This window comes from Labeo rohita, chromosome 1, assembly GCF_022985175.1.
Source record: "Labeo rohita strain BAU-BD-2019 chromosome 1, IGBB_LRoh.1.0, whole genome shotgun sequence".
NCBI classification, from domain to species: Eukaryota; Metazoa; Chordata; class Actinopteri; order Cypriniformes; family Cyprinidae; genus Labeo; species Labeo rohita.
The window spans coordinates 22,951,009-22,978,064 of record NC_066869.1 but is presented as its reverse complement, the minus strand read 5'-3'; the positions used below and the strand labels follow the sequence as shown (position 1 = coordinate 22,978,064).

The window sequence follows — 27,056 nt, the reverse complement described above, 5'->3', positions numbered from 1 at the left end:
TACATTACAGAGGTTTTTTTTTTTTTTTTTTTTTTAAGTTAGACAGTCGCTATATATATTCTTCTCAAGGATGTGAATATATACTTGTATTGTGATTCTACACACCGTGTGTTACTGCCTTCCTGTCACTGGCCATGATGCCGTCACACAGCTGAATAATCTTTGGGATGCTGATGATCTGTTTGGAGTGGTAGCGCTCATAGGACAGCAGAACCAGGAAGAAGAAAATGTTGGGCACAATCTCTTCAGAGTCCCTACACACACAAAAAAAAATCTGTTTAGTGCACTAATAATCAAATCTGAGCATGTGCTTTTGAGTGTACACTACTGTTCAAAAGTTTGGGGTCATTAGGATTTTTTTTTCTTTTATTAAGGACGAAATAATCAAAAGTCACCGTAATTAAAAAAATAAAATAAAAAAGATACTTGAGAACCAAATGAGCATATTAGCATGATTTCTGAAGGATCACTAAAGTCTAAGTAATGGCTGCTGAAAAATCAACATGCAGTATCAAAGGAATAAATTACACTTTAAAATATATTCAAATAGAAAACTACACAATATTACTGTATTTTGATCAAATAAATGTTGCACTGGTGAAGAAACTTATATTAAAAAAAATAATAATAATAACAAAAAACATTAACCCCAAACTTTTTAATGGTTGTGTATGTTGTTGTGACTATGTCAGACGGTCTTACCTGAACTGCCCCACTTCAATATACTCAAACTGCTTCAGCACAAAGCCAATGAATACCTGAAACACACACAGGGTAGTAAAAAATTACAACCGTGTACGCCTAATGTATTAATTGAATAATAGCGAGATTTATTTTGATTCTCAATGAGCTGAGTAGAGTAGCATGTTGATTCAGTAGGAGCTCTAAAAGACTCACCTGGTCTGAATCAAGCAAACAGTAGTTGACCCGGAGCTGCACAAGTTGGGCGAGTAGGTCCAGCACCTGTCTTTGTAGGGCCACCGAGGTGCTGGTGGTGTACTGCTTCAGAGCCTTTATCACCAGCGGCTCAAACAAACGGATGTGATTATGAATGGCATTCTGAAACACACACAAGTAGTCTACTATTAGACTCTTTAACTGTAGTGAGCTGTCAAGATGTCATTGTTATGTTAAAGGGATAGCTCTAACAAAATTCTGACATTAACTAATCACCCTCATCTCGTTCCAAACCCGTAAGACCCTCGTTTATCTTCAGAACACAAATTACATTTTTTTTTAATGAAATTCAATATCTTTCTAACCCTGCATAAACAGCAACGCAACTGACACGTTCAAGGCTCAGAAAGGTAGCAAGGACATAGTTAAAATATTCTATACTACTTTAACTATAATTTTATGATGCAGGGCAAGAAAGCTCTTGGATTTCATCAAAAATAATTAGTGTTCTGAAGATCAACTACAGTCTTTTGGGTTTGGAACAACATAAAGGCGAGTAATTTTTGGGTGAACTGTCCTTTAAATTGCCTTTTTATGTTTTTTTTTATTTTATTATAGTCATCAATTATGAGACAACCTACCTTGTCTCCTCGGTGCCGAGTGACATTGGTGATACTTGACCTCAGCTGATTTGAGACTTTTTGCATGACGTCAAACCACCTACAGGATCACAGGGATGCCATGTCATAATAGGCCTCTTAAATTTGTTTATTATATTTATAAATGCATCTTTAGGAGGAAATATTATGCACAAGTATTTTCTCACTCACCCAGAGGCGTCCTGTTCTTGTTCAGCTTGAACCATGTTTCTGAGGCTGGCATCTGCGAGGGCCTGGGTGAAGTGAGTGTATGGGGCCATGAAGCAGTAATGGTAGAGGCCAGGTCTGACGCTGCTTGAGCCGAGTCGGAGAGCCTTTCCCTGGGACCGACATGGGTGAGACGAAGCCCCCTCATACTGAGATGCAAGATTGGTCCCAAACAACGCCTTCAACAGCTGTAAGCACAGAGCGCACAGTGAAACCCTGGGCTTTGTAATGTCACAAACTAAAACAGAAGAGTTACGCATGTCTAACCTGCTGAACACACACAGTGGCCATAGTGGGTTCCCGTGAGAAACAGGACTTGAGATAACCCAGGATCTCTTCCACACACTAGATAGATAAAAACAGGGTTAAAATTTGTTCTTGACATTAATTTTGCTTCAAGATGGAATTAGGCTTTCACGTCATACTTTGCCAATATCATGTAGGGTGGCTAACTCAAGCAGCTGTGAAAGCACATCAAGTGCCGACCTCAGGAAACTCCCAAACTTCTCATTGGTGTTGTGAAGGTCTAATGTAACCTTGGAGAAGAAAAGAAAAATTGTAAGCAAGATGAATCCAGTAGGAATGGACATTTCGTTCATCTTGAATTGAGTACTTTGAATGAGATACATTAAAAAAAAAAAAAAACACATGTATGACCCCCAATATACAAAACCAAAATGCTTTGCAAACTAACTTTGTAGTTAGCATGTGTAGCTCTCAGTGCATCATAAAGCTTCAGATAAGGAGGGAGGTGATAAAAGCTGCCCAGAGTGGTGGATTTGTTAACTGCTGGTGTCGCTGCGCTGTCCGGTGCTCTGCCTATACAAAAACAGTGCAAGAAATATTCAATTAATAAATAACGAAAAGAGACTTATTTTCCTTTGCATACTCACAAGAGAATTATTCATGTGTATGACCAACAGGTGACATTATAGGTGTGACTGTACCTGTGTTGGCTTCTCCTTTCTTTGGGCTCATGGGGGTGGTGCTTGGCTCCGTCATGTCCTTCTCTTTACCCTTCCGTCTGATTGGACTGAGAGATGGAGTGTTGCCCAATGAGGGTAAAGAAGCCTGGAAGGAAAGATTCACAAAATAGCAAAGCTTTAAATACTGTTTGTAGATACTAAATATTGCTGATATGTTGTATACTTAAAGAAAAAACTATTGTAATCAGGATCTACTGAATGCTTCCATTATAGGGATGTAACGATCAAAATCTAACAATTTGATAATATCACAATACGAAGTCCACAATACAATATTTATTGCAATATTTTAACCCATGTTCTTAACTAAAAACGCTTAAATCAGAAAAAAAATATATAAATAAATAAAACAGTGAATTGACTTGTACCTGAACGTTAAAGGGGACTCAACTCTCTTATATATTAGTGATGTACAAATTACATACACACTGGTGTTTTAGGAAGCCAAACAAATTAGAATATAATAATAATAATAACACATTTTTTTATTGTTATTCCTACGTCAGTAATAGTCATCATATATTGTAAAAACTGCACTGCAAAATAAATTTAAATTAATATTTCATAGGTATATTATTTTTGTTTTACACTACAGTAGAGAAATTACAATACTTATTTCCTAATTTCTGCACTTAAAAGACATATTTTGAATTTGGACTGCAGTAACGTTACCTATTTAAACCGCTAGCTGTCAGCAATTCATACTGCAATTTTAAGCTTTATTTTGACGGAAACAAAAGTAGAGCTTTTACTCTGAAGGAAAACACTAGCTTCAGTGAAAACAGGCTTACAAAAATGCATCTCACTACAAATCTAGTGAAACGCTCTAATCATCTGCCGTGAAAATAAAGCCTGATCACAAGCTGATCGCCTGAACGATGTGCGAGCTTCGCTTTGAAACGTGCAGCGAAAACAGACTCGATGAAGAAATCAAGCCATATTGTGCTTTCGGTTTTAGTTTGTTTGACAGATGCTGTGCCAAAGCATAATGGCCCAAAAGACAACTTTAAAGACCTTTTAAGCTGAAATATTTTAAAAATCTACACTTGGAAGACCTGTATCGTTTCATATCGTCATGTGACCACAATAACATCGAGGCAATTTGCTATTGCGATACCACGATATTGTTAATATCATTACATCCCAATTCCTTTACCTTGACTGCAGGGCCTGGGGGTGTGTCATCCAGTACATGGGCGCAGATGTTGAGGATCTTCAGCAAGTGTGAAAACAGCTGCTCCACCATAACAACCAGAGAGCGGTCGTTAAGAGCAGGCCACGGCTCCTCCACCTTCGAGGGGGCGGGGTTAGACTCCTCCTCACCTGCCCACGGACTCTTCATGCACTTTGGTGCAACAGCTACAAAACAGGTAGAAAACAACATTTTAAATACAAACAGTATTAACAGTAAAAATAAATTAAAAATTGGAATGAACAGAACAGAATCACACTTAAGGGATTACATTAAACATTACACTACGTTACAAAAATGACTGCAAACAGCCAAGGTGTGACTGTGGCTGCTCTAATCTAAATGAGTTTGTACCGGCAAGAAGGTTTCCAGACAGTAGCAGAGCAGCTTGATGGGCAGAGAGATCAAGAGGGAACCAGGCAGAGGAGATGAGAGACAAAACCATACTGGCCACACCGACCGTCAGAGACCGGCGCACCTCTTCACTACCACCAGGCTGAGAGAGACTAAAGAAAAAGAGAATATTTTTACTAGTGACACAGTGAAACAGACAGACAAAACATTGCACTTACATTGGAAATGGAGATTTGCTTTTTATATTCTTTATAGTAAAAATGCTGTTTGATTGTTCCGGTGCAACGTCTCACTATACTGCTGTAATGTGCAGATTTTTCCAAACAAAACAAAAAAAAAAAGTGTACCTAAAGGAGCGTCCTCGGCTGCGGTACTGGCTGGAGCGGTTGAGATGAAAGACAGAAGAGCTCACAAAGCCACAATGCCAGCCTGTGCTCCAAGTGCACACTGGGAAGGTATTGGACAAAAGCCACAGAGCCTCACAACAGCCAAACTACAGAGATGACATTAAGAGATTAGATCTTGGGTTCAGTCATCATACTTAAAGCAGCTGTTTGTTATTTCTGTACCACCAAACAGAACTATTTCCAACTACACAAAAGCCCACAGAGGTCTTTCATCATCACTATTATTTTTCTGCCTTGTTTCATTATGGTACTTCAAAAAAAAAGTAAGAGATTACTCAAGAAATACAAGTCATAATCTTTTAAAAAATAAAAACCAATAATGTAATGCTTCTTTGGGCTCTTGCTATTTGGATACAGTCTAACAGAAGCCATATTTTATAAGAATTGTACTCAAAAAGTTAAGGCTCTCACAGTCATGGCTCTGGAAGTGGAAGAGGTGAGGGCATGGGAGATGGCAGTGATGACCCGAGACAGGTTGTTTTCCACGGTAACATCCGGTGCACTCTGACCCAGATTGTAGCCACGGTATGTTCTGCAGTGAAGCAGATTATATAAAGAATTAGATTAAAGCAAGTACACGACCATTCAAAACTCTGGTGTCAGTACGATTTTTATATTCAGTTTTTAAAAGAAGTCTCGCATGCTCACCAAGGCAGCTGTGAATTACAGTAACATCGTAAAATATTGGTACTAAAAAAGTAATACTGTCAAATATTCATACAATTTAAACTGTTTTGTTTTATATGTTTAAAATATAATTTCTTCCTGTGATGGCAAAGCTCAATTTTCAGCACCATTACCACATAAGTGCCACGCAGGTCCGCATGCGCACCAAAATAAGAAATGCACTGTGTAAATAAGTTCAGAGCTGCCATTTAAACACGTCATTTAAATGAAAAATGGATGTAGCCTACCGTGTAATAGTGCTGACAGTGAACTGTGATGGAGGCTGGGTCTCGTGCATCAGCAGCTGCAGGTACACACTGCTCTGATCTCGAGCTATGGCCACAACCGGGTCTGTCTGAGCCTGGTCACAGTCATAGAACAATCTGGGCACCAACCTGAGTAGAGAAACATAGATCAAAATCAGAGTGTGAGATTTGTGATGTGCAGTCAGGAGATGATGAGTCAGAGATGAAATGACTGAATACCTGCCGATGGTGTTTGCAGCCACATGTCTCACACGCGGGTCCTCATCGCCCAGTAGATAAAGCACAACATCATTCAGAACCCGGTCCTGAAGCCGCAACAACTAATAATACAAAAAATGTACACTATTAAAATATTATTAACAATTGTATTAATTATACTATAGAAATCTATTTTGTAAAATACATTATAACTTATATTACTTAAGTTACATATAACTTATATAACAAGCTACATTTGATTATGTGTATGTACATACACAATAATATGATTACAAATGAATCTTTTTCTTAAATTGAGTAAAGAGAGAAAGAGAGATGACATACCCCAGTATAGTGATGCTCTCCTTTGTGCAACTTCTCAGTTTTTCTCTCCAAAAAACTTACTAACCTGACAAACACATAAACAGAAGGTTTCAATAATTAGCTGACTTTTTCACAAAGGTTAGCAGTTCTATGGTCATTACAGATATATTTGCTTTTATAAAAGATTGTATCAAAATGTGCTTTACAACATTTATATACAATTAAAGTTTGTGTCCACTTACCGGAAATCTATCTCAGCAAGTGTCTCCAAAAGCTCAGTGCGAACGAGCCAATAGGAGCAGTCCTTCAGGGTCAGCAGATCAATGAGCAGCTGCAGGCCAAGTTCACTTAGACTGCCATTGCACAATGCCATGATACAGTGCTGCAATTGTGTAAAAGCACACAATATTTTTATAATCTACTAAAACTAACAGACAGACAAGCTAGCATTCTTCACGTTTAATCAGAGAGACATGTGTATATATATTCTCACCCTAACAGCAGCACAGGCCATTTTACATGTGACTGAGGATTCATCTTTCAGACTTCGCTGCAGAAGAGGCACAAAGTTTTCGAGTGTCACAGAGCTTCCTGAGAAAACAGAAAGAAAGAGAATGTAAAGATAAGCCTCAGAGTGTGTGATTCATTTCATTGAGCTGTAGCTGCAGTTCTCACCTGTGATGGAGTGGATCTGGGACAGCCATGTCTCCGTGTTGTAGCGTGTCTTGAGCTGGATTGCTTGGATTAAAGCCCCACACAGGATGGCTGTGGCTCCTCTGATCTGAGGATCCCCATGTTCAATGTACTGCAGTACATCACTGATGTACTGTTGCTCTGTTCACACAAACACAAGAACTTTGGTTATCTAGTTTGCTTTCAATTCTGTTTTGGAGAGTACGCATTCATGCTCAATTCATACGCACTTGTGTTTTTCGAGCATGTGGTTTATGTTCATTGGCCAGGTGTGCTTATGTTGTCATGCTTACATGACTTTCCATTGGCTGTGTGTTTTCATGTCATCTTGTTTTTTGAGCACAAGGTCTGTCAGGGTGATCACAGACCATGTGTTCGCAAGGTGTCATGTTTGTGTATCTTTTTGTTACTTTTTCTGTACTATGTTTTTTTCCTTTCCACTGTCTTGAGACTGCCTTTTAATTTATTTGATTATTGGTTCAATTGTTCCACCTGCTCTCCTGTTATACCCTGTATCTATACAGGTGGAGCTGGGGAGGTAGAGGGTTTCAGAGGAACTCTGAAAGCGCGCTGCGAAATGCTCTGGCGAATAACCAGCTATTTATATGCAAAGCAGTAAACTCCTTGGCTGTGTGTGCAATATGAATCTATCAACTTGTGCCAAGAAGTTTAGCGCCGTGAATATCATCAGTTTGCGTTAACAACCCATCAATCTGCGCTACCTAGAATTTCATGACAGAACTTTGTATTTTTTCCTGTGCTCACTGTTCTGTGCCAGATCGTCATCTAATGTTCCCGTGGTCCTACTGGTTCCTACTGTGTCCCTGCCCTGCCGCATCCTGTCTTATCTAGCTGTGGCTGAGTATTTTCCCCTACGGGGTAGTTTTTGTTTATTTATGTTTTATTTAAATCTGTAAAAATCTTCATAATGTTACAAAAGATTTCTATTTCAGATAAATGCTGTTCTTCTGAACTTTCTATTCATCAAAGAAGCCTGAAAACAATTCAACATCATAATAATAATTAATGGTTTTTGAGAAGCAAATCAGAATATTAGAATGATTTCTGAAGGATCATGTGACTGGAAAAGTGATACAAAAAATGTAGCTTTGAAATCACAGGAATAAATTACATTTTAAAATATACTGAAATAGAAAAAAAGTACAAGATACTACAAATATTTTAAAATTTTACTGTTTTTTCTGTACTTTGGGTCAAATAAATGCAGCCTTGGTGAGCAGAAGAGACTTTAAAAAGACATTAAAAAACTTGTATATGTACAAAAAACAAAATAGCAAACAAAACAAAACAACAAAAAAGCAAGAGTTTGATTCTATGGACCCATGAATGAACAGAATCCTTGGACAGTGGTCAGTGTTTTTCTCACCATCTGGTTGTTGTCCTTCCAGGGGCTGTAAGTAGAGTTTGTTAAAGAAGGCTTCAGGTAGAAGAGTTGCTGCTGTCCCCACACAGCTGACTGCTAATGCCTTAACGCTCACACGGACCTCATTATCAGGAACCAGCCCTACAACACAGACACATATTATTTAATGAACAAAGACACAATAATGTTCAACGCCAACACCCAAAAGCACTTGTATGCTACTGTGACAATACAGAGCCAAGCAACACATGAGAGTTAATATCTTCTTTCTCACCATTTCTTTGGCCAGTGAGCAGGAAGGAGGCAGCCAACAGCCGGACACAGTGCACCAGAGGCTCTTCCTTTGGGTCAGTATAATGACCAATATCTCCTTTAATCCGAGATGGCTAAAACACACAGAACAAAATACTCACAGACTGTGCAGTTTAACTACTTAAACTCTGTAAACAATCTATGAGAAATTGAGATGCACAACCTTATTCATTTGGACTATAAAGGCTATGTGTGTGTTCACCTTGTTGTCGAGTTCTGCAGGTTCCAGAACCTCTTCCTTTGGTATGAATCGATCCACACTGCTATCAGATGATTGCCTGTTGTGACCTTTTCCCTCAAAAAGATGGGGCTTACTTAAAGCTGATGACAAGACAAAACAGAACTAGTTAGTCCATCAGAACAAGGTGCATTGCTAAACAAGTTTAAAAAATGAGCATGTACCCAGTGCTGACTGAGAGAAAGGCTCTGGAGGTTTGTCAGGTGGTGGAGCTGTGCTCTCCTCTTCTTCATCCTGCAGTGTGCCGATCTGCATCCCTGAGTACTGACTCTCACTACCGTCCAACACCTACACATCACACAGACACACACACAGTATATATATTTATATACATATTAATGTATCAATTTATACACACATAAACTAACAAACTCACAAACAAGCATAGACATTCACATCAACTCATTCATGCAAATGCACACAAAGAACAGAAACAGTCAGACATGCAGTACCACTTTAGGAACTCAGACAAATTGCTTGATCACAGCTTTCTTTTGCATAATAATATGCATGTCAAGACAATTTCGGACCTCACAAAAACCAAAAGTAGGGTGTTAATCTACTGCCAGATACACTACCAGAAAATATTGAGAATTTAACGGCTGACTCATTAGATATTAATTTATACAATTTATTTTTAGTCAGCTAATTTCGCAAAATGGAGCTTGTGGCCAGAGATCTGCTCAGAATTCAATCCAATGTTATTTTAGTACTTATTAGTAGTTATTCTGAATTAGTTTTTATTTTATATTGTCAGTTTTCATTTTAGTTTTTGTTCTGTGCTTGTCATTTTTATTATTTTTTTCCTTTAAATATTTCTATTTAGTTTTAATTTATTTCTGTTTTAGTTTTAGTCATTTTAATATTTAAACTTAAGTTAGTTGCCAAATCAACATTGCTAATTGTCCTTTTTTTTTTTTTTTTTTACTTAAAGGGATAGTTCACCCAAAAAAAATTACCCCATGATTTACTCACCCTCAAGCCATCCTAGGTGTATATGACTTTCTTCTTTCAGACGAATACAATCGGAGTTATATTAAAAAAAAAAAAAGGCCCATCTCTTCCAAGCTTTATAATGGCAGTGAATGGGTGTTGATATTTAACAGTTCATAAAGTGCATCCAACCATCATAAAAACACAGCTCCAGGGGTTTAATAAAGGCCTCCTGAAGTGAATCAATGTGTTTGTTTGTTTAAAGGGGTCATCGGATGCCCATTTTCCACAAGTTGATATGATTCTGTAGGGTCTTATTGAAAAGTCTCTAATATACTTTGATTAAAAATTCTCAATGGTTTTGTAAAACAACACCCTTTTTACCTTGCCAAAATCAGCTCAGCAAAAATCATCTCATTCTAAGGGGTTGTTCCTTTAAATGCAAATGAGCTCTGCTCGCCCCGCCCCTCTGTTCTCTCTGTGGAAAGACGATCTTGTTTACTTCAGCCGCATTTAGCCGCGTTTAGCCGCTAAACTTCCTAACTACCACATTATAAGGAAAGGCGATCGCAAAGATTCATTAAAAAAACGCTTATACTCACTTCTGCTGTAAGTGAAGCTGGATCATGAATATTAACATGAACACAGACGGATATATGAGATCAGGAGGCACATTCCATTCACAAACAAACGTAACTTAATCTACTGCATCTTCAGCGGCTCAGATGTTGGGAGTAAATGATGACCACTATGTTCATTATTACATCCAGCAACACAACACCTCAACTGCTCAATCGGAGATATTCTTGTCTAACTTACATCCCTGCTCTGGCATCAAAACAAGGAAAGTTACTGGACTGTGACAGCTGGTCTAAGGTAAGAGCTTATGTCAATCAGCTATGGTGGGAGCGGCCTCTGTCGGTGTGACGGCACACTATTATAGGGTAGATAATATTATCTATTATCTATCTATTATCTATCTATTATATCATTATAGGGTAGATTTGTACATACACTGCCAACACACATTAATGTTCAAACAACATGAAAAAGTGAACTTAGCATCCGCAAATCGAGAAGTACAAATCGACGTACAAATCAAGGATTTGTAAAGAAAAAGAGTAGACTGGTTTTCCTTTGCTGTAAATAAAACTTGGTTCTCGTGAAACTAGCATATTCTCACCAGAGCTTACACAACACTTATCAATATTTTTCTTACAAAAAAAGCATCAATTCAATTCAGAATTCTGTGTGGAGTACCTTATATGATGATCGGAAACACTTTATTGGACTTCTATTGGACTGTTGAATTTCAACACCCATTCACTGCAATTATAAAGCTTGGAGGAGCCAGGACATTTTTTAATGTAACTCTGATAGTATTTGTCTGAAAAAAAGAAAGTCATATATATCTAGGATAGCTTGAGGGTGAGTAAATCATGGGGTAATTTTAATTTTAGGGTGAACTATAAGTTTATTATCCAATATCTTTATAGCATTTTTATATTTGATAACAACAACAGACTGATGATCTAAGATCAGCATCAGTGTTCATAGGACTAGGTTTTTAATCACCGGTCCAGAATGAGGGAAATAAAAGGCGTTCGAACACCTCAGGAAAGAGGTCGTGCATGTGGGGGCGGAGCAAATCATGGTCGGGGTTCTATCGGGGCGGGGAAGAGCAACAATAGCCTCACCCCCTGTCCTCTGCTGACCTGGTCACTACTGCTAGAGGAAGAGATGGCAGAAAAGGTGGAGGAAGAAGTCGAGGTAGAGGAGGAGGAAGAGGATGGCCTGTAGATAGATGACTCGCTGTCGGAGTGCGGGTCCGGCCCTTCTGTGGGAGTTGGGGAAGGTGGTGAATAATTCCGATAGCGTCTGCTGGTGCTGGTGACACTTACGAGCTCGGCGCAGTCTGAAGGCGTCACGGCGGAGTCCGGCCCCTCCGTAGTCGTCTGGGAACTGTCACTAGGGGGCGACGACGACACGCCTCCCGTCGACATCTGGGTGCCATCAGTTACCAAGTCACCGGACGCGCTGACGACCCCGGCGCCCCCGCTTGAGCTGCGACTAAGCATGTCCTCCTCGTCTTCCTCATCTGGAGTATCAGGCCCTACACCCTGCTCTGATGCACTCAGGTCCACTGAGTCGCCCGGCTGCAAGGCATGCTGGGAAGAGCGTGGCTGCTCTGTAATGATGTCAGATGTGCCAAGAGACGAAACGCCTGATGAGGAGGGAGCTTCACTGGAGCTGTCGCCACCAACTGAGGCTTGAAGTAATGTGACAGAGATGCATTTGTTTGCTAAACAGAACTATCATTTGAAAATGAAAAATCTTCAAAACATTTTTGAATAGTAGTGTATATGATATTCTAGTTTCTAAATATGGCTTTGGTCCCTCTTTCAGGTTAATTGTTTTTTTTTAATCCGTCAGGAGATCGCAAGTCTTAAACCGTAACAGTACTCCTCTCCTCAACTTACCGGAGAACGATCCTGTGGTGACCTCTGCCCTCTCAGGGTCATCCTCCAAACCCTCTTCTTCACCTGACAACAGCTTACCTAAGGCAAGCACAATATACAAGGCATATTATTACAATACAACTAACACTGATCTAACTTTCTTCAAGTCTAAAACTTTAACCCCACATTCAATATCAAAACTGTCCTACTGTCACAGACAGGCCTCGAAACACAGAAACATGTCAGTTGGTTAGACGCAAAAGAAGGGCAGACAAGAAGTCACCTTTCTGCTTCCTGAGGAGAAGAGGACTGCATGTTGACCCACCAGCTGTATGCAGGAAACAGGGAGTGAAGAGACCAGAGAAAGCCCAAAAATTCATTTTGAGGGTTAGAGGAAGGAAGAAGCAGAAGATGAAAATCACATGCATTGTGAAATTGTTTGCAGTGTTGCAGTGAATTTTGAAGTTACAGATTAATGATTAGTTTTCATTCAGAATAGGCAATATTAAGAAGCAATGCGGGAAATATTAAAGAGATAGTTCACCCAAAAAAATGCCTTTCATTTAACTTCAGAACACAAATTAAGGTATTGTTGATGAAATCTGAGAGCTTTCTGACCCTGCATAGATAACGCAACTGCACAGAAAGTTAGTAAGGACATTGTTCAAATCAGTGGTTCAACAGTAATTTTATGAAGCTTTGAGAATACTTTTTGTGTGCAAAGAAAAGTAAAATAATGACTCTATTTAGCAATTTCTTCTTTTCTTCGACGCACGTCCTTGAGAGAACCACAATGCATTTGCAAAGTCATTATTTTTTTCTTTGCGCACAAAAAGTACTCTCGTAGCTTCATAAAATGATGGTTAAACTACTAATGTTTTACTACCTTTCTGGGCCTTGAATGTGGTAGTTGCGTTGCTGTGGATCAAAAATCTCTTGAATTTCATCAAAATATCTTAATTTGTGTTCAGAAGATGAACAAAGGTCTTACAGGTTTGGAACGACATGAGGGTCAGTAATTAATCACAGAATTTAAAATGAAACCCTTTAAGAGCTGAATTTTAGGAGAGCTTGTTATTAGTGAGTAACAAAGATTTGAAATAAACTGAAAAAAAAAACCTTTTGTTAGGATAGGACAATATTTGGCCTTGATAAAACTATTTAAAAATCTGGAATTTGAAGGTGCAAAAAAATCTAAATATTGAGAAAATCGCCTTTAAAATTGTCCAAATGAAGTTCTTAGCAATGCATATTATTAATCAAAATTTAAGTTTTTATATATTTACAGTAGACAATTTGCTAAATATTTTCATGATTTTTGGTATAAAAGAAAATTGACACATACAATGTATTTTTACATTGCTACAAATATACCAGTGCTACTTAAGACTGGTTTTGTGGTCCAGGGTCACATATAGTTTTCCAAATAAATGGGTTATCGATAAAAATCAATGGCGATACGTTTTTTGCTCCATGTTCCTCAAACATTTGGCAGATTTACTGGCCATGTTTTCCGACTGTATGCATAACCCACAATCAGTCAATCTCTACTTATGAGTCCCTTACATATCCAGCACAAGCCTTACTTTCTCACAGGATGCTTCTCCAGTGGCAGTGAAACTGAGACGACTGACCAGACTATTATGGCATCTCCAATGATGAATGATAAACCCAACGGACTGAATAAAAGCAATACTTACCAATTAGCTCAAGAATGCTGCCACTGCGTGCACGGCACTCTGTTTCTTCTCTGAAGACACTGGTGTGTGATATTTTGCCACGTGTGATGAGTATGTTCAGGAGCTCAGGAGGAGGAGTGCGAAACACCTGCTGCAGAAGCTCCAGAGATGCCGTCACCACATTATGATCCCAGTGCTGCGTGTAGTGCAAGGTCAGCTCATAGACCTAAGAACCAAAGATTAGAGTTTACACATACAGAAATATACAGCAACACACAAAGAATCACACCAACATAATAAAACCGCTGAAATCCAGCTTTGCTTTGGTTAAGGGGGAGCCAGGAAAATTCAGTTTTCAATATCAATGTCAAATACTGAACTTCATCAGCTTTGATACCTGAATGAGCTGCTCAGGTGTTGGTGTGACGTCTGCCTCTTTACGAACGAGCCCAAAGCTGCCTTTTAGGCTGGTGTTAGGAGCCTGTTGCTGAAGAAGAGGCATCAGGTAGCGTAATGTCAGTAATACACCCAGAATCAGGTGACTGGAATGTTCCTCATCCACCGGCACTACCAAACCTGAGAGAGAGAAATGAAAACAGGAAGATGAATTAAGACATTTGAAACATAGCGTTTTTGTCTGAGTCTGTTTTTCCAGTGTGTGTGAGCATCCTACCAAGCAGCACATTGAGGAGCCAGGTGTAGAAGTAGTGTGTTCTGCGTGAGTGCTGACACACGCTGACAGCCGAGCTGGCTGCTGTTCGGCGAATAGTGGGAGAACTGGACTTTAGATTGGCAACAAAGGCCTTCAGCAGCATCTAAACACACATTCACAGGGTCAAATCATAAGTAAATATGATGAGAATCATTTATTGAATATGATAACACCATGTCTTAACTACATGTGATGCAACAACCAATCTGGATGCCCACACCAGCTGTTCTGTATTATTACATTTTGTATAATCTTTAAACTGTCAACCGATTAAGCACTCCTGAAGTGTTCCATCCAAGGACCTTCATTTGCCCTTGCATATGAAATTTGTGTATTTATGACTTTAGCTGGATTTAAACAAGAAAACAGCACTAAACTGACAATTCTCCTGTCTTTAAATGCAAATGTGTTCTTGGCAAGGGAACAGACTCTTTCCATCTCCTACTGATGAGAGAGAGAGGAGGCTCATGGATAATTAAATCCAGTCCGACTGAGTCACATTCCATATTGAGAAGATGATGTCACCACTGCGCATTTACAGCTTCTGACAGTGAGAGAAGATAACAGTGTGGGAAATCCTGCACTGAGGTGCCAAATCACAGAATTCAGGCCAGGGGCCACGGTCAAGATTGTGGTGGTGTGACTTTTGATCATGACTCATGAGTCAAGTCATTTCCACCTGAAAATCAGGTGACGTTGTTCTTTAAAGCAATGTGCTCTTTGAAAACCTTTAATTGTTATAAACTTTAAGCTAAAACAAAACATATTACTGACTTAGTTTACAGTGGCTTCCTTTGGGGTTTTTTTGTTTGTTTTAAATCTCTCTCTTTATAATACTGAACTCATGGACTGCAGTTAATACCTTGATCTCTCCGTCATTGGCGAAGTGTCCCAGTGCAGCCATGATTTTAGGAATTGAAGAAGAAAGAGTTTCCTGCACAGTCTCCTCCTGACGTTTTGTGATCCGTGTCAGACATGGCAGCAGATTCACAAGGTATGGCCTGGTAAAAAGAGATAAAAAGAGAAGCATGAATTCATTTTGTATTCACTAACCCAATATCAGCTTTACTTATTCCTGAGCAGACCAATAGAAGTAATTGACTTTAAGTCAACAAGCATACCTGCATTTCTGGGGTCGCACCAGGTGAGCAAGCTCAGCAAACCTCCACAAGGCTGCCCGCAGACTCCGAGAGGCAGCATTCTGTGAAAACAGTGTTTCATTAGTGATCTGTACATGTCCCTGGAAAAAAAAAGACCCCTGTATCTACGAAACCTATACGGTATACGATTTCCAAAAACACTTTCCCCCAAACAATGACTATCTGATTATGAGATCCATCTTTTCACACTGTGGGACTCATGAAGGTTACAGAAGGTTCTCACTCACTGATGCTTCAGAAGGAAAAACTACGCATTAAGAGCCAGGGGGTAAACTTTTGAACAGAATGAAGATGTGTACATTTTTTTAAAATATTTTGCCTAAATATCATGTTTTTTTTTCATTTAGTACTGCCCTTCAGAAGCTACCTGCATGTTTCCCAAAAGACAAAACAAGTAAAATTTACCCTGATCTTAAAATTTCAAAAGTTTTCACCCCCTGCTCTTAATGCATTGTGCTTTCTTCTGAAGCATCAGTGAGCATCTGAACCTTCTGTAATAGTTGCATATGAGTCCCTCAGCTGTCCTCAGTGTGAAACAATGGATCTCAAAATCAAAAAGTCATTGTTGGAAAGGGTTCAAATACACAAAAATGCTGAAAAAAGACAAATTTTTGTTCCTTGTGAAAATACATGCAAATTACACGAAGAGAATGCAATCTGATTCACCTTTTTAATCTCTTTGTACAGTTCAAGCTGCAGCCTAGGCAAGTTGGAATCCATCAATGCCTGCAAAGTAAAACAAAATTAAATTATATTACATTTTATTATCACTGGAATCATCATTAGAGTCCAAATGAATATTTATATGTGATACATAAACTGTACATGACTTACTTTGATGATTTTGTTGAGGCACTCATCTGCCACCATCCTAACATCAGACTCCTTGTCATCGCTGCACAACAAGAACATTTCCATAGCAATTCCAAGAAGTTTCTGGAACTCTGGAGATGTTCTGATGAAGTCATATAAAATACATAACTGATTTGATTTGAAACAAGAATTTTAAATATACTTTTACCCAAAACGGATGCATTAAATTGATCAGACTTTACAGTGACAATTTTTTAATTGTTACCAAAAAAAAAAAAAATAGAATTTCTAAAATTTTAAATTTTAAATGAGAGCTGTTCTTTTGAACTTTCTATTCCTCAAAGGACCAAAAACATACATCACTGTTTCACAAAAATATTAAGAAGTTATAAGGAATGCTTTGTGTCAGCTTTGCCTTCACATATTGTAATAGAAAACAGCTATTTAAACTGTAATAATATTTCACAAATCTGTCTTTTTACTGTATTTGTAATTAAACAAATATATTATTAAAAAAATATATTATTAAAAAAAGATCTTAAAGAAAAGTAGTGTACATGTTGACCTACAAGTGAAGGACAGCACATTCAAAAAGATCTCAACAGAAACATCTGTGCAGGCTTTTGGGAGTTTACAATTATCTTATAATATGCCATTGTTTTCCAAACAGATTTCTTCTCTATTCAAGTGTAGTCAAGCAAAAAAAAATTGGACTGTGAGAACTTCAAATGTGCTTGCACACACATTAAAATGTGCTGGTCAACTTGTAATAATTCAGGATTTTTCATCTTGAATACCTTCACTGATTTTGCATTGTAAGGCTAAAAAAGCCAGCATAGCCTCAGTATCAACAGGCTTTTGCCAATGACTCATAAGACGTGACCAAATCTGATTATCCTTAATCTGACGTGTCAGTCTATTGACTATTGCATACCTCAGCGACTGTGCCACAATGTTTTCACATATCGTCAGGCAATGAGTCACTCTGTCCTTTTTGGTTGTAGCAAGGTCTTTTTTCCTTTAAGAAAACACAATATCACTGTTAATGTCATGAAAACTTACAACATTTGATTAATACATGAATAACATCTCCAGAAGATATTTTCCTCAAACACATGCAAGAGCTGCAAATATGCAACTCAACATGAAGTTATAAAGCCAACATTAATCTGTAAAGTCAGTGAGTATATTATGTTGGACCACAGTAGTCAGCCAGATACTGTTTATTTTCCGATACTGATTACCTAAATCCATTAGGCTAATGTAATCTTGCTAACAATGTGGCAATAAAGCTGTTCTTCTGCACCACAGCACATATCACATCACTGCTCACTAGTGGGGATCTACAACAAATCTAAATTGATTTAAACACAACCAAATGACTTCAGCTGACTAGCGTTCAACCTTGAAAAACTAAATATGTAATAGGTCATCTATTACAGTGGTTGACGCATGATCGCTTGGCTGCTTGGCAGACAGGACCCTTAACATTTAAAATAGTACCAAACCATTTATCATGGGATGTTTACTTGGAATTATGTCAATCTGTCTCATTAATAGAACGTTAAGGTGTTAGTTAACAAGTGCTCAGCACTAATCGAATGTGATCCAAATTATTCTGGTGTCCTAAATGAGGAAATCACTTATTTACACAGTTCCAATCCAATGTATTTATCTACAGTGCAGTAGTTTATTACTTGACATGAAAGCTCTTTCAATTAAAGTTCAATTTAAAATATAATTTGTACTTTAATATGAATGAGTGATGATCACTAGAATGTTCATTTAATTTTCTCTTTAACAAAATTGTATCTTATTATCAATCTTATTATCTACTCAGACTGTAACTTTACAAGAATTAAAATATACATCATATACACTACCAGTCAAAAGTTTTTGAACAGTAAGATTTTTAATGCTTTAAAAAAAAAAAAAATCTTCTGCTCACCAAGCCTGCATTAATTTGATCCAAAATACAGCAAAAGTAGTAATATTGTGGAATATTTTTGCTATTTAAAATAAATGCTGTATATTAGAATACGTTTTAAAATACATTATTATTACTATTATTATTATCAATATTTAAAACAGTTGAGTAAATTTTTATTTGGATTACATTGATCAAAAATTATGATAAAGACAATTATAATGTTACAAAAGATTTCTATTTCTATTTCTATTTCAGATAAATGCTGTTCTTCTGAGCATTCTATTCATCAAAGAAAGCTGAAAAAATAATAAATGTTTTTTGAGCAGCAAATCATAATAACAGAGCGATTTCTGAAGGATCACGTGACTGAAGTAATGATTCAAAGTTATTTTTAATAGTAAAATTATTTTACTGTTTTTGCTGTACTTTGGATCAAATAAATGCAGGGTTGGTGAGCAGAAAAGAATTCTTTAAAAAACATTTAAAAAATTCTTATTGTTCAAAAAAAAAAAAAAAAACTTTTGACTGGTAGTGTACAACATATATCAAATTATAAGAAAGGCACACCAGAAAATTAAAATGTTTTTACATTTTATATGTATGTAATAGACAAAATGTGGTCATTTTTCAAGATTTTCAGTATGACCCTGGTGACAATTCAATGGATTGAGCTAAAAAAAAAAAAAACGGCTGGAGCCATCTATAGTCTCATTTCGTTTACTCAAATGTTAGGTAACAAAAAATCTGAGATCTGAGATTTTTTGTGTCGGAGTGCGTTCTGTTTTGTCTCGACACTGACGCAGAATCAAACACGGCTGTGTGACACTTCTAACGTGTTGAGCGTCATGTGATTTTAAGCCTAAGACAACAACAATAACCAGCTTTATACGAGAAAACACAGCCCTCCTGCATGTGATGATAACATTACTATAGTGACTGTGTCAGGTGATGTCAGCACCCCGATGATGATGATGATGATGATGATGAGGCTGCATCAAAGCGTTAAAATCTGCATTAACATCAGTTCAGCACTCACTGTTTCTGGACGAGCTCCTCGGCCGACAGCGGGCCTTGCTGCTGCTGGAATGATTTGAGCGACTCAAACGCCTTCATCAGCTTCTCCATGGTGGCCATTTTATCAGAAGCACTGGTCTAGATGGAGTCTGATTGGAGAGCTGATAATATTTACAAACTCAACACCACAGCCAGTGTAACAGCACTGGTATCGAGCGCTGTGCAGAATGCCAAAGGGAAACTGAAGGTGTCGTCGAGATCGGACACCACTCACAGTGGCCAAAACCCCGTTAAATCCGATCTAATTTCCGCACACCATCCGATTATGACCGGTACTCAAACAAAATATCCAGAAGGTAGTTGAAAACATGTTCCAGTTCTGAAAGCCATCTTAAAGCAGGGTTAGGGGAGCAACGGTTCTGCTGTATTTCCGGGTTAATAAAACTCCTGTCAAAATTAAAGTCCTCTATGTCATAATAAAATCTATGACGAATTTTGATTCAAATACAAGACTAACGCTGACAATCACTGCTGTATGGAAAAAAAAAGAATGTTTCTGGAAAATGAACAAACGTTATACACTTAACGTTAGTTGTGTCTATATGTTGTTGTTTTTTTTATTTTTTCATGAACAGTTTCATAAGGAAAAAAAATAATTATTGTTTATATGTAAAGCATTAAAACTATACAGGATCATTTAGAACACATATCTGCAATTATCCACCAGCTCTAAAAACTACATCCATAGGAAGAGCTAGACAGCAGACAAGAAAAACTATTATAGCTAAAAGCAGCTTTAAGACCTATGAGTAATAACAGACATTTAAAATGGCTGAAGAATCAAAAATAAAATCACTAGTAATGTTATTTAAAGTTTTATTACCTTTGAACTATAGATGGCGCTGCTCCCAAATTGATGTGGTATCAATTAGGGGTGACCATTACACTGAGGTGATCATTACTAACTCCATTGAGCAGCTAGCTAGATTACACTCTTTCATTTTGAAGTGTCGCATCAGAAACAAGTGATCAAAACTTAAAATGTAAAAAAAAACGCTTGCTTGGGGTGGTTTTTGACTTGTGCAAAAACCACCGATTAAATTTCTTCCATTGTGCGCTTCAAAAAAAGTCACTTGGCTTTGCCATATCTCCATATCTCAAAACAGGTAGCTTCAGGGTCGTCATAAGAAACTCCAAGTTTGGTCTGAAAACACAAACCATTGAGAAACCATTGGATCTATCTTTTTTATAACTATCTGGAGATGGTCTGTATGGATTTTGGTGAAAATTGGATGAACCATTTAGGACTAGTTTGCAAAAGTATTTTTTTTTATTATTACTTTGAAAAATTAACAAATGATTTATTTGACAGCAGTGGATCTTCAGGCAAAATTGTTCAGAATCAGAAGATATATCAAATAATATGAATGTCACGTGTATGTGTGGAAAAATAGTGCAGTAATGCAATTGTTGACATGCTTGAAAAATCGCTCCCTAGCTCCAGTTTCTTTAAAATTTCTCAAAGACTATAAGAACCATGAGTCACACAGGCCCACAGAGTTTTGTTCCAATCGGTTTCTAATAGGTGCTCAAAATTCATTGGCAGATGGCGGCCACATTTTTTTAAAATACACACACTAATGTTTGTGTTTTTGTCCTATTATAGTGACAGTGGCCAAACTCTGCAATTTTTGTCATGTGACCTCAGACTGTGGTCTCGCATATCTATATTGAGTAAATATCTCATTCCATTAAAAAGTGGCCCGCCTCTTTCAAACATTTTGGCATCCCTTTGGCAAACCTAGTACTAGTTTGTAAAAGTAGGTTTTTCAAAAAATCAGAAATAGACAAAAATTTTGTTATCAAATCCATCAAATGGTTTTTGTTCATTTTGAGCCAAGGATTCCCATAATATAAGACACTTGAGTCTGCAACAAGCGGTTTAGGAGTTATGAGCAATTGTTGATGTGGTAGACGGGATGGGAACTACCACTCCTCAAAGTCCTCGATCATTTTTATATCAGAATGGTAATTTTTGGTGACAGAATGCTGACGCTTGAACCCCTATAGAAGTAATCTCTACTGTGTATTTTAGTAGGTGTGATCATATAATTCCATGTGAATATTTCTTTATGCAAGCAACAAGGTACAAGAGGCCGTGCTGTATTGTAAGTCATGGCTGAACGGAGTGAAGCAGAGTCAGAAAGAGGGGAAAAATTCATCAGAATAATCATCCTGTATAATGACTTCATGGCTTAAAAAAATAAACATTTAATATTCATATTCACATATGTAATGTTTTTTATCTTTACATGAACAGTCATTCCAGTTGTTTTGGCTGGGCCAGCCAGTTCTAATCTCCACACACTCTTCATTCAAATCATTAGGTTCTCCTATTGCCCAGAACCTGAACATAACAATTTTAATTAGAAGAAATCACTACGAACATTATAAACATTGTGCCTAGGCATATTTTTATAACTTGAAAAAAAAAAAAATAATAAGTCAGTTCCTCACTTTTTGATTACTTCAGTGTTGTCCACCCATTTCCACACTCCCTCAGTAACATTTTCAAAGAGGCCGATCCACACATTCATTTGGAAATTAGAGATGAGTTCCTGTTGCAGCCCGTAAGTAAAGAAAGTGTTAGCACCAAGGTGGGCAAAATTATTTGAAACCAAAGATAATGGTACATACTGTATGTTTACAGACACTCTGGATTAGTGAAACAAAGGTTTGTCTCTTTTTGCACCCTCACTCACCTGTTCCTCTGGGCTATTTACGATCACAAGATAAGCTCCATTCTCAGCACAGCTCTGTCTGCTCTCATTCCACATCAACATCGTAGCAGAGACACAATAAAGATGAGAGGAAAAGTTGCTCCTTCCTGTCACGCATCCTTAAAATAACAGATTTGTTCAATTACTGTATGCATGTATTGCTGAGGTAAATATTTACTACAATATTTAAATGTAATTTAATTTGATTCAAGTGAAATGTAAATGTCTTAAATGAATACCTACCAATTAGTAGAAGTTTTTCTAAAGTCTGAACTTTTGTCATTTGGATTTGTTCACTAGCCTGCAGCTGATCTCTCTCAATAGTCAGATTGTAGTAACGTCTGCTCAGATAATCCTGATCATCAATACACCGGCCATAGTCAGTCTTTAACTGGACAGTGTCTGTTCTGTACTTGAATGCTAGAGCTATCAGACCAGCCAGCAGAACACCAAACAGCAATGCCAGACACACAACCACCACTTTGTAGAACTTTGATGAGCCTAAATGAACAAGAAAACACAGGATAGTCTACATTTATAATACCATATTCATTAAATGTACTATATTTTGTAGCCTACCTGATGCTTGAGGTTCAGTCTGGCTGATTTGAGATTTCCTGGCCATGAATTCTTGATTGTATGTAGCCACAGAAGTGCTGCTACATTCAACTGTGTTTGCTTTGTTCACTTCTAACTCTTTCCTACTGAAACTGATTTCCGTTTCAATCCTACCTGTGTGAAATGGAGCCTGCAGTTTGAAACTTAATGGCTATTTGGTAAAGCATCTATTAAATACTCTTTACTTTCTTCTCACAGGAATAAATTAGTAACTGTGGTAACTGGGTTTTGTTTTCTGTCAAACTAAACTACAAAACCATGAAAAATGTTTCATTGACTGTATCCACTGACATATACCAAATTAGAAACTGTTGCTAAGTGCTGCTATATATCAACGGCAAGCTGTTTAAACATTTATCCCTTCAAATATACAGTGTTTAGTAGTGCCTATGTTAGTTACAACAGTGACTAGTTAGCAATACATTATCAAAGGAGAATATCACAATAATTACTTAATTGACTATAAAGTGCATGTATTTGAAATATTGCTTTTATTGTTTTTATGTTTTTATATTATATTGTTTTTGTTGTTAGAAAACATTAATCATGACCTCCACGATTATCCTGGTCAAGAACTTTCTCTTTATTTATCATTGCTTTCAGTATATGCATTTACAGTAATGATCAGAAGTAAATCCATTGTTTGTGTATTTGTGCCAGATGTTATGCTGACAACATTATGTTTTACAAAAACAAAATGCTATTCATTTCATTTATTAATTCATTAACTGCAAACTGATCAACATACATTTTCATTATCTCTCCTTTCTCCTTTCTACATTTGTTTGTTCACCTGGTCCTGGACGCTTCAGAGCGTGAAGGACTGAAGCACAGCAAAATGAGAATAGTGTAACTGCGGTGCAAAAAATCAACAAGAATACATGATCGGGGAAATATTCTATTCCGATAAAAATGAGCCTCATGCTGTACTGTACTGTACTGGATGCCCTTATATCGTAGGAATGTTACTGGGTAAATCACTGCCAGGTAATGGTCAAGGCACATGCAGATCTGGAGAAGAGGTCTTATGGTCCAGCCAAGACCAATGAAAAAGGCAACCAAACGATCAGCCCTCACAGTGGGATATTTTGTAATAAATGAGTCTATAATGCTATGAATGCAAAAAAACCCCAGCCCCACTATATTGATATTCAGTGAAATAACTATGTTTAGTTTGATGTTCCCATGAACATTTCTTTGCATATTGTCACTGTTTTTGACTCATGTCACTGGCATGTGGCATGTGAATAAGTTCAAGTAGTTTAACTTAAATTAAGTAAATGCATTTATTTTTAGTTTTTTGTAACACTCAAAAACACAATTGAAACACTTTAAATGTTCATTTTGAAATGACAATATGGGTTACTGAAGCAACAAAAAGTACCCTTAAAATCAACAATAACCATTCAGAAAAGTTTCAATTGTGTATTTCAGATACTGTCATATCCTACAGTCTGAGAAGCTGACACTCAGCTATTTCAAAATGTACACATAATGGTTTCGATTTTGTGTTTTACTTTATGTATTTATGCAAATTTTCATTTATTAATGTATTCAGCTAATAACTGTTGTTAGAGCACTGTCATTTTTGCAACAGTTTCACATGTCAACAAAAAAGCACACTGACACAGCATGTTATTGTTTTTTATTTTTTTATTTTTTTTATGTAATACAGGCAACAAGACATAGGACCATACAAGACATAAGATACAAGCTTATACAACCAGGCAAAAACAAAACAAAACCAAACAATATTATTAATACTAATATTACTAACATAAATACCTTAATATACTAATATTAATGAAAACAAACATGTTATTAAAAGGTCCTATACATTTACACATATACTTTTCACTGAGTTTGCATGGATGGAAATGGAGTTCTGAGTCATCGGTACATGACACCTGGGCTGGTAGTGACAGGAAGCATGACCACTATATGCCATATTTCTCCATAGCTGTGCCCTGAAATGAAAGCAAAAATCAGGTTTATTTTTTGAGTAATTTTTTGACTTGGAAACTGGAGTGTACTCCTGCTGTATTACAACTTGTCATCTGTATGTACAAGGATTGACTATGTAACCAACAAAAGGCTTTCCGATCTATTCAAATATTTTTAGTCCAGTACCTTAAACCATTCATGGTGCAGAATCTCGCCTAAATCGAGTCGCTCTGTTGGATCACTCTGCAGGCAAGAGCAGATCAGCTGGCAGCAATCTGTGCAGAAGGAAACAAGAGACAACTGATTATTACTTTTAACTTCATACCTCTATTATTCTAAACTGTAAACTAGAAACAATTAAGAATTACAATCGGCTTTCTTTGTTGTCATGAAGATCTTACCTAGTGACAATCCAGCTATGAACCAACGGTTCAGATTGATCATAATCAGGTCGTCGCTGTCTGGAAATGTCCCGCAAACCAGTGAGAACAAGAGCACTCCCAGTGAATATACTGTCGCTGGCTCCCCGTGGTACCTGCCCTCTGTTATAAATTCGGGTGGACAGTACATTCGTGTGCCTGTAAGGAAAAGAGATTTTGTGTTATATGCAATGCATTTGCACAGCATTTTGTCTAGGTGGCTATGAGCATGATACCTGAGTGATTCCTATTCTATGGCTTCAATACTTACCCATGAATGTGGTATAGGGCACACTTTGAAGGAGGTCGCCACACCCAAAGTCAATTAATTTGACTTCTAGGGTGTCCCTGTTGATCAAAAGGTTTTCTTGTTTGATGTCCCGATGCAGCACCCCTCGTTGGCAGCTCATGTAAGCGGCTTGTGTTGCCTGCCTCATGACAACCCGAGCCAACTCCTCGTCGATTCTGCCTCCGTGGCGCTGCACAAAATCAAACAAGTCCTCGCAGGGAATAGGCCGCTCCAGAATCATGATGTAGTATTCACCCAGATCCTTCCAGTCCAGCAGCTGGATTATCTGGGGAACTCTGGGGCCTTCGTTTGCGAGGATTAAAAGAGCGACCTCCATTGGAAGAGGTTCGGGCTGGAAGAAGAACATGTTTTATGATGTGAAATGGAGGTTGATTCCCAAATACTGAATACAGAGACTCAAGGGAAAAAATATAGAAAGCACAGTCTACTTACAAAGTTGATGTATTGTGTATCCTCTGTTTTCTTCACAAATTTCACTGCCACCTGATCAACAAAAGAAGAAGAATTTGTATGTGAAATATTTATAATGGACATGTGTAGAGCTCATACCAATAGCAATTAGTAATTAAGTAAAGTACTAGCTAAGTAAATAGAAATAAAAAATGATACCTCAAGGCCATCCTCCAGGCGCCTCCCTTCGTAGACGGCTCCAAATCCACCTTGACCCAGCATAATGCCGACTTCATACAGGAAAAAGATGTCTATAATGGATAAATAAAAGTATTCAACATTAAAAATTTAGCAGTGACATGTCCTACAGAGTTCGTATATATTTAACATTAAAATTTGTTAAACAGTTTTTCAGCTTATATAATTTAGACACATCAATTAAAATTAATTTGGTAATTTTTGTTAGAAGTAAAACAAACTTATTGAAACATGATTTTTTTACATAAAAGCTTCAAATTCACATTCATCAACTGCCCATTAAGTGTAAACAAAGATCAACATAGTATTCAGTTTTAAAGTGCAAATGAAAGACTACTTCATACCTGAGCAAGGAGCAAATAAGGACTTGGTGAGGCCTGGAGTTTGTAGGGCGTCCGCACTCCAGTCAGACACAGCACGGACTGGACCTTGGAAGGCATCAGCACTCCAGTCGGACACAGCACAGACTGGAGCTTGGAGTGCACTGACACTCCAGTCAGGCACGGCCTGGACTGGGGCTTGTTGGACATCCACACTCCAGTCGGACTCGATGCGGACTCGAACTTGTTGGACGTCCACACTCCAGTCGGACTCGGCGCGGACTTGAGCTTGTTGGACATCCACACTCCAGTTGGACTCGGGGCGGACTGGAGCTTGTTGGACATCCACACTCCAGTCGAACTCGGCGCGGACTTGAGCTTGTTGGACATCCACACTCCAGTCTGACTCGGCGCGGACTGGAGCTTGTTGGAGGTCCACACTCCAGTCGGACTCGGCGCGAACTGGAGCTTGTTGGACATCCACACTCCAGTCGGACTCGAGGCAGACTGGAGCTTGTTGGAGGTCCACACTCC

The 27,056-nt window shown here is 37.8% G+C and overlaps 3 protein-coding genes across 7 annotated transcripts in view; all 3 read right to left on the bottom strand.

Moving 5' to 3' along the window:
* Nucleotides 1-19,934, bottom strand: part of htt (huntingtin) — a 42,778-nt gene extending 22,844 nt beyond the window's left edge. For 2 of the 5 annotated variants that reach the window (XM_051110304.1, XM_051110386.1), the window contains exons 1-35: nt 19,506-19,934; nt 17,474-17,557; nt 16,561-16,681; nt 16,393-16,452; nt 15,688-15,767; nt 15,429-15,567; nt 14,528-14,669; nt 14,252-14,430; nt 13,876-14,080; nt 12,459-12,503; nt 12,197-12,274; nt 11,432-11,985; nt 8,948-9,071; nt 8,748-8,866; nt 8,508-8,619; nt 8,237-8,374; nt 6,832-6,990; nt 6,650-6,747; nt 6,399-6,538; nt 6,178-6,241; nt 5,854-5,954; nt 5,617-5,763; nt 5,114-5,234; nt 4,643-4,788; nt 4,296-4,447; nt 3,906-4,108; nt 2,711-2,834; nt 2,458-2,582; nt 2,189-2,299; nt 2,031-2,108; nt 1,728-1,951; nt 1,539-1,617; nt 898-1,059; nt 703-758; nt 106-254 (exon numbers count right to left, since the gene is read on the bottom strand). In XM_051110304.1, the coding sequence (XP_050966261.1) occupies nt 106-254; nt 703-758; nt 898-1,059; nt 1,539-1,617; nt 1,728-1,951; nt 2,031-2,108; nt 2,189-2,299; nt 2,458-2,582; nt 2,711-2,834; nt 3,906-4,108; nt 4,296-4,447; nt 4,643-4,788; nt 5,114-5,234; nt 5,617-5,763; nt 5,854-5,954; nt 6,178-6,241; nt 6,399-6,538; nt 6,650-6,747; nt 6,832-6,990; nt 8,237-8,374; nt 8,508-8,619; nt 8,748-8,866; nt 8,948-9,071; nt 11,432-11,985; nt 12,197-12,274; nt 12,459-12,503; nt 13,876-14,080; nt 14,252-14,430; nt 14,528-14,669; nt 15,429-15,567; nt 15,688-15,767; nt 16,393-16,452; nt 16,561-16,681; nt 17,474-17,557; nt 19,506-19,603 (4,717 nt within the window). In that variant the 5' untranslated portion in view covers nt 19,604-19,934. The remainder of the gene's footprint in view (nt 1-105; nt 255-702; nt 759-897; nt 1,060-1,538; nt 1,618-1,727; nt 1,952-2,030; nt 2,109-2,188; nt 2,300-2,457; nt 2,583-2,710; nt 2,835-3,905; nt 4,109-4,295; nt 4,448-4,642; nt 4,789-5,113; nt 5,235-5,616; nt 5,764-5,853; nt 5,955-6,177; nt 6,242-6,398; nt 6,539-6,649; nt 6,748-6,831; nt 6,991-8,236; nt 8,375-8,507; nt 8,620-8,747; nt 8,867-8,947; nt 9,072-11,431; nt 11,986-12,196; nt 12,275-12,458; nt 12,504-13,875; nt 14,081-14,251; nt 14,431-14,527; nt 14,670-15,428; nt 15,568-15,687; nt 15,768-16,392; nt 16,453-16,560; nt 16,682-17,473; nt 17,558-19,505) is intronic. The other 3 variants (XM_051110474.1, XM_051110635.1, XM_051110559.1) reach the window with 2 other exon arrangements.
* Nucleotides 19,935-20,602: 668 nt separating this feature from the next.
* On the bottom strand, nt 20,603-23,005 carry LOC127163121 (C-type lectin domain family 7 member A-like). The gene is made up of 5 exons (XM_051106184.1): nt 22,843-23,005; nt 22,507-22,764; nt 22,246-22,382; nt 22,001-22,101; nt 20,603-20,687 (listed from the first exon to the last, which is right to left on the bottom strand). Exons 1-5 carry the CDS (start codon nt 22,886-22,888, stop codon nt 20,603-20,605), a joined length of 627 nt encoding a protein of 208 aa, XP_050962141.1. The 5' UTR covers nt 22,889-23,005.
* A 1,994-nt stretch (nt 23,006-24,999) lies between these two features.
* Nucleotides 25,000-26,604, bottom strand: LOC127169656 (serine/threonine-protein kinase pim-2-like). Its single transcript, XM_051117180.1, has 6 exons — nt 26,547-26,604; nt 26,164-26,255; nt 25,987-26,037; nt 25,516-25,885; nt 25,227-25,403; nt 25,000-25,100 (listed from the first exon to the last, which is right to left on the bottom strand). The coding sequence occupies exons 2-6, from the start codon at nt 26,224-26,226 to the stop codon at nt 25,000-25,002; spliced, it is 762 nt and encodes a 253-aa protein (XP_050973137.1). The 5' UTR covers nt 26,227-26,255; nt 26,547-26,604.
* Between the last annotated feature and the right edge of the window lie 452 nt (nt 26,605-27,056).

Coding starts and splice junctions, on each gene's coding strand:
- LOC127163121 (XM_051106184.1), bottom strand. CDS start 22,888: ATGGCCAGGAAATCTCAAATCAGCCAGACTGAACCTCAAGCATCAG. Junction 22,383..22,506: donor AGAAAAACTTCTACTAATTG/GTAGGTATTCAT, acceptor TGTTATTTTAAG/GATGCGTGACAGGAAGGAGC. Junction 22,102..22,245: donor TAAATAGCCCAGAGGAACAG/GTGAGTGAGGGT, acceptor GGGCTGCAACAG/GAACTCATCTCTAATTTCCA.
- LOC127169656 (XM_051117180.1), bottom strand. CDS start 26,226: ATGCTGGGTCAAGGTGGATTTGGAGCCGTCTACGAAGGGAGGCGCCTG. Junction 25,886..25,986: donor ATACACAATACATCAACTTT/GTAAGTAGACTG, acceptor TTCTTCTTCCAG/CCCGAACCTCTTCCAATGGA. Junction 25,404..25,515: donor GCCCTATACCACATTCATGG/GTAAGTATTGAA, acceptor TTTTCCTTACAG/GCACACGAATGTACTGTCCA.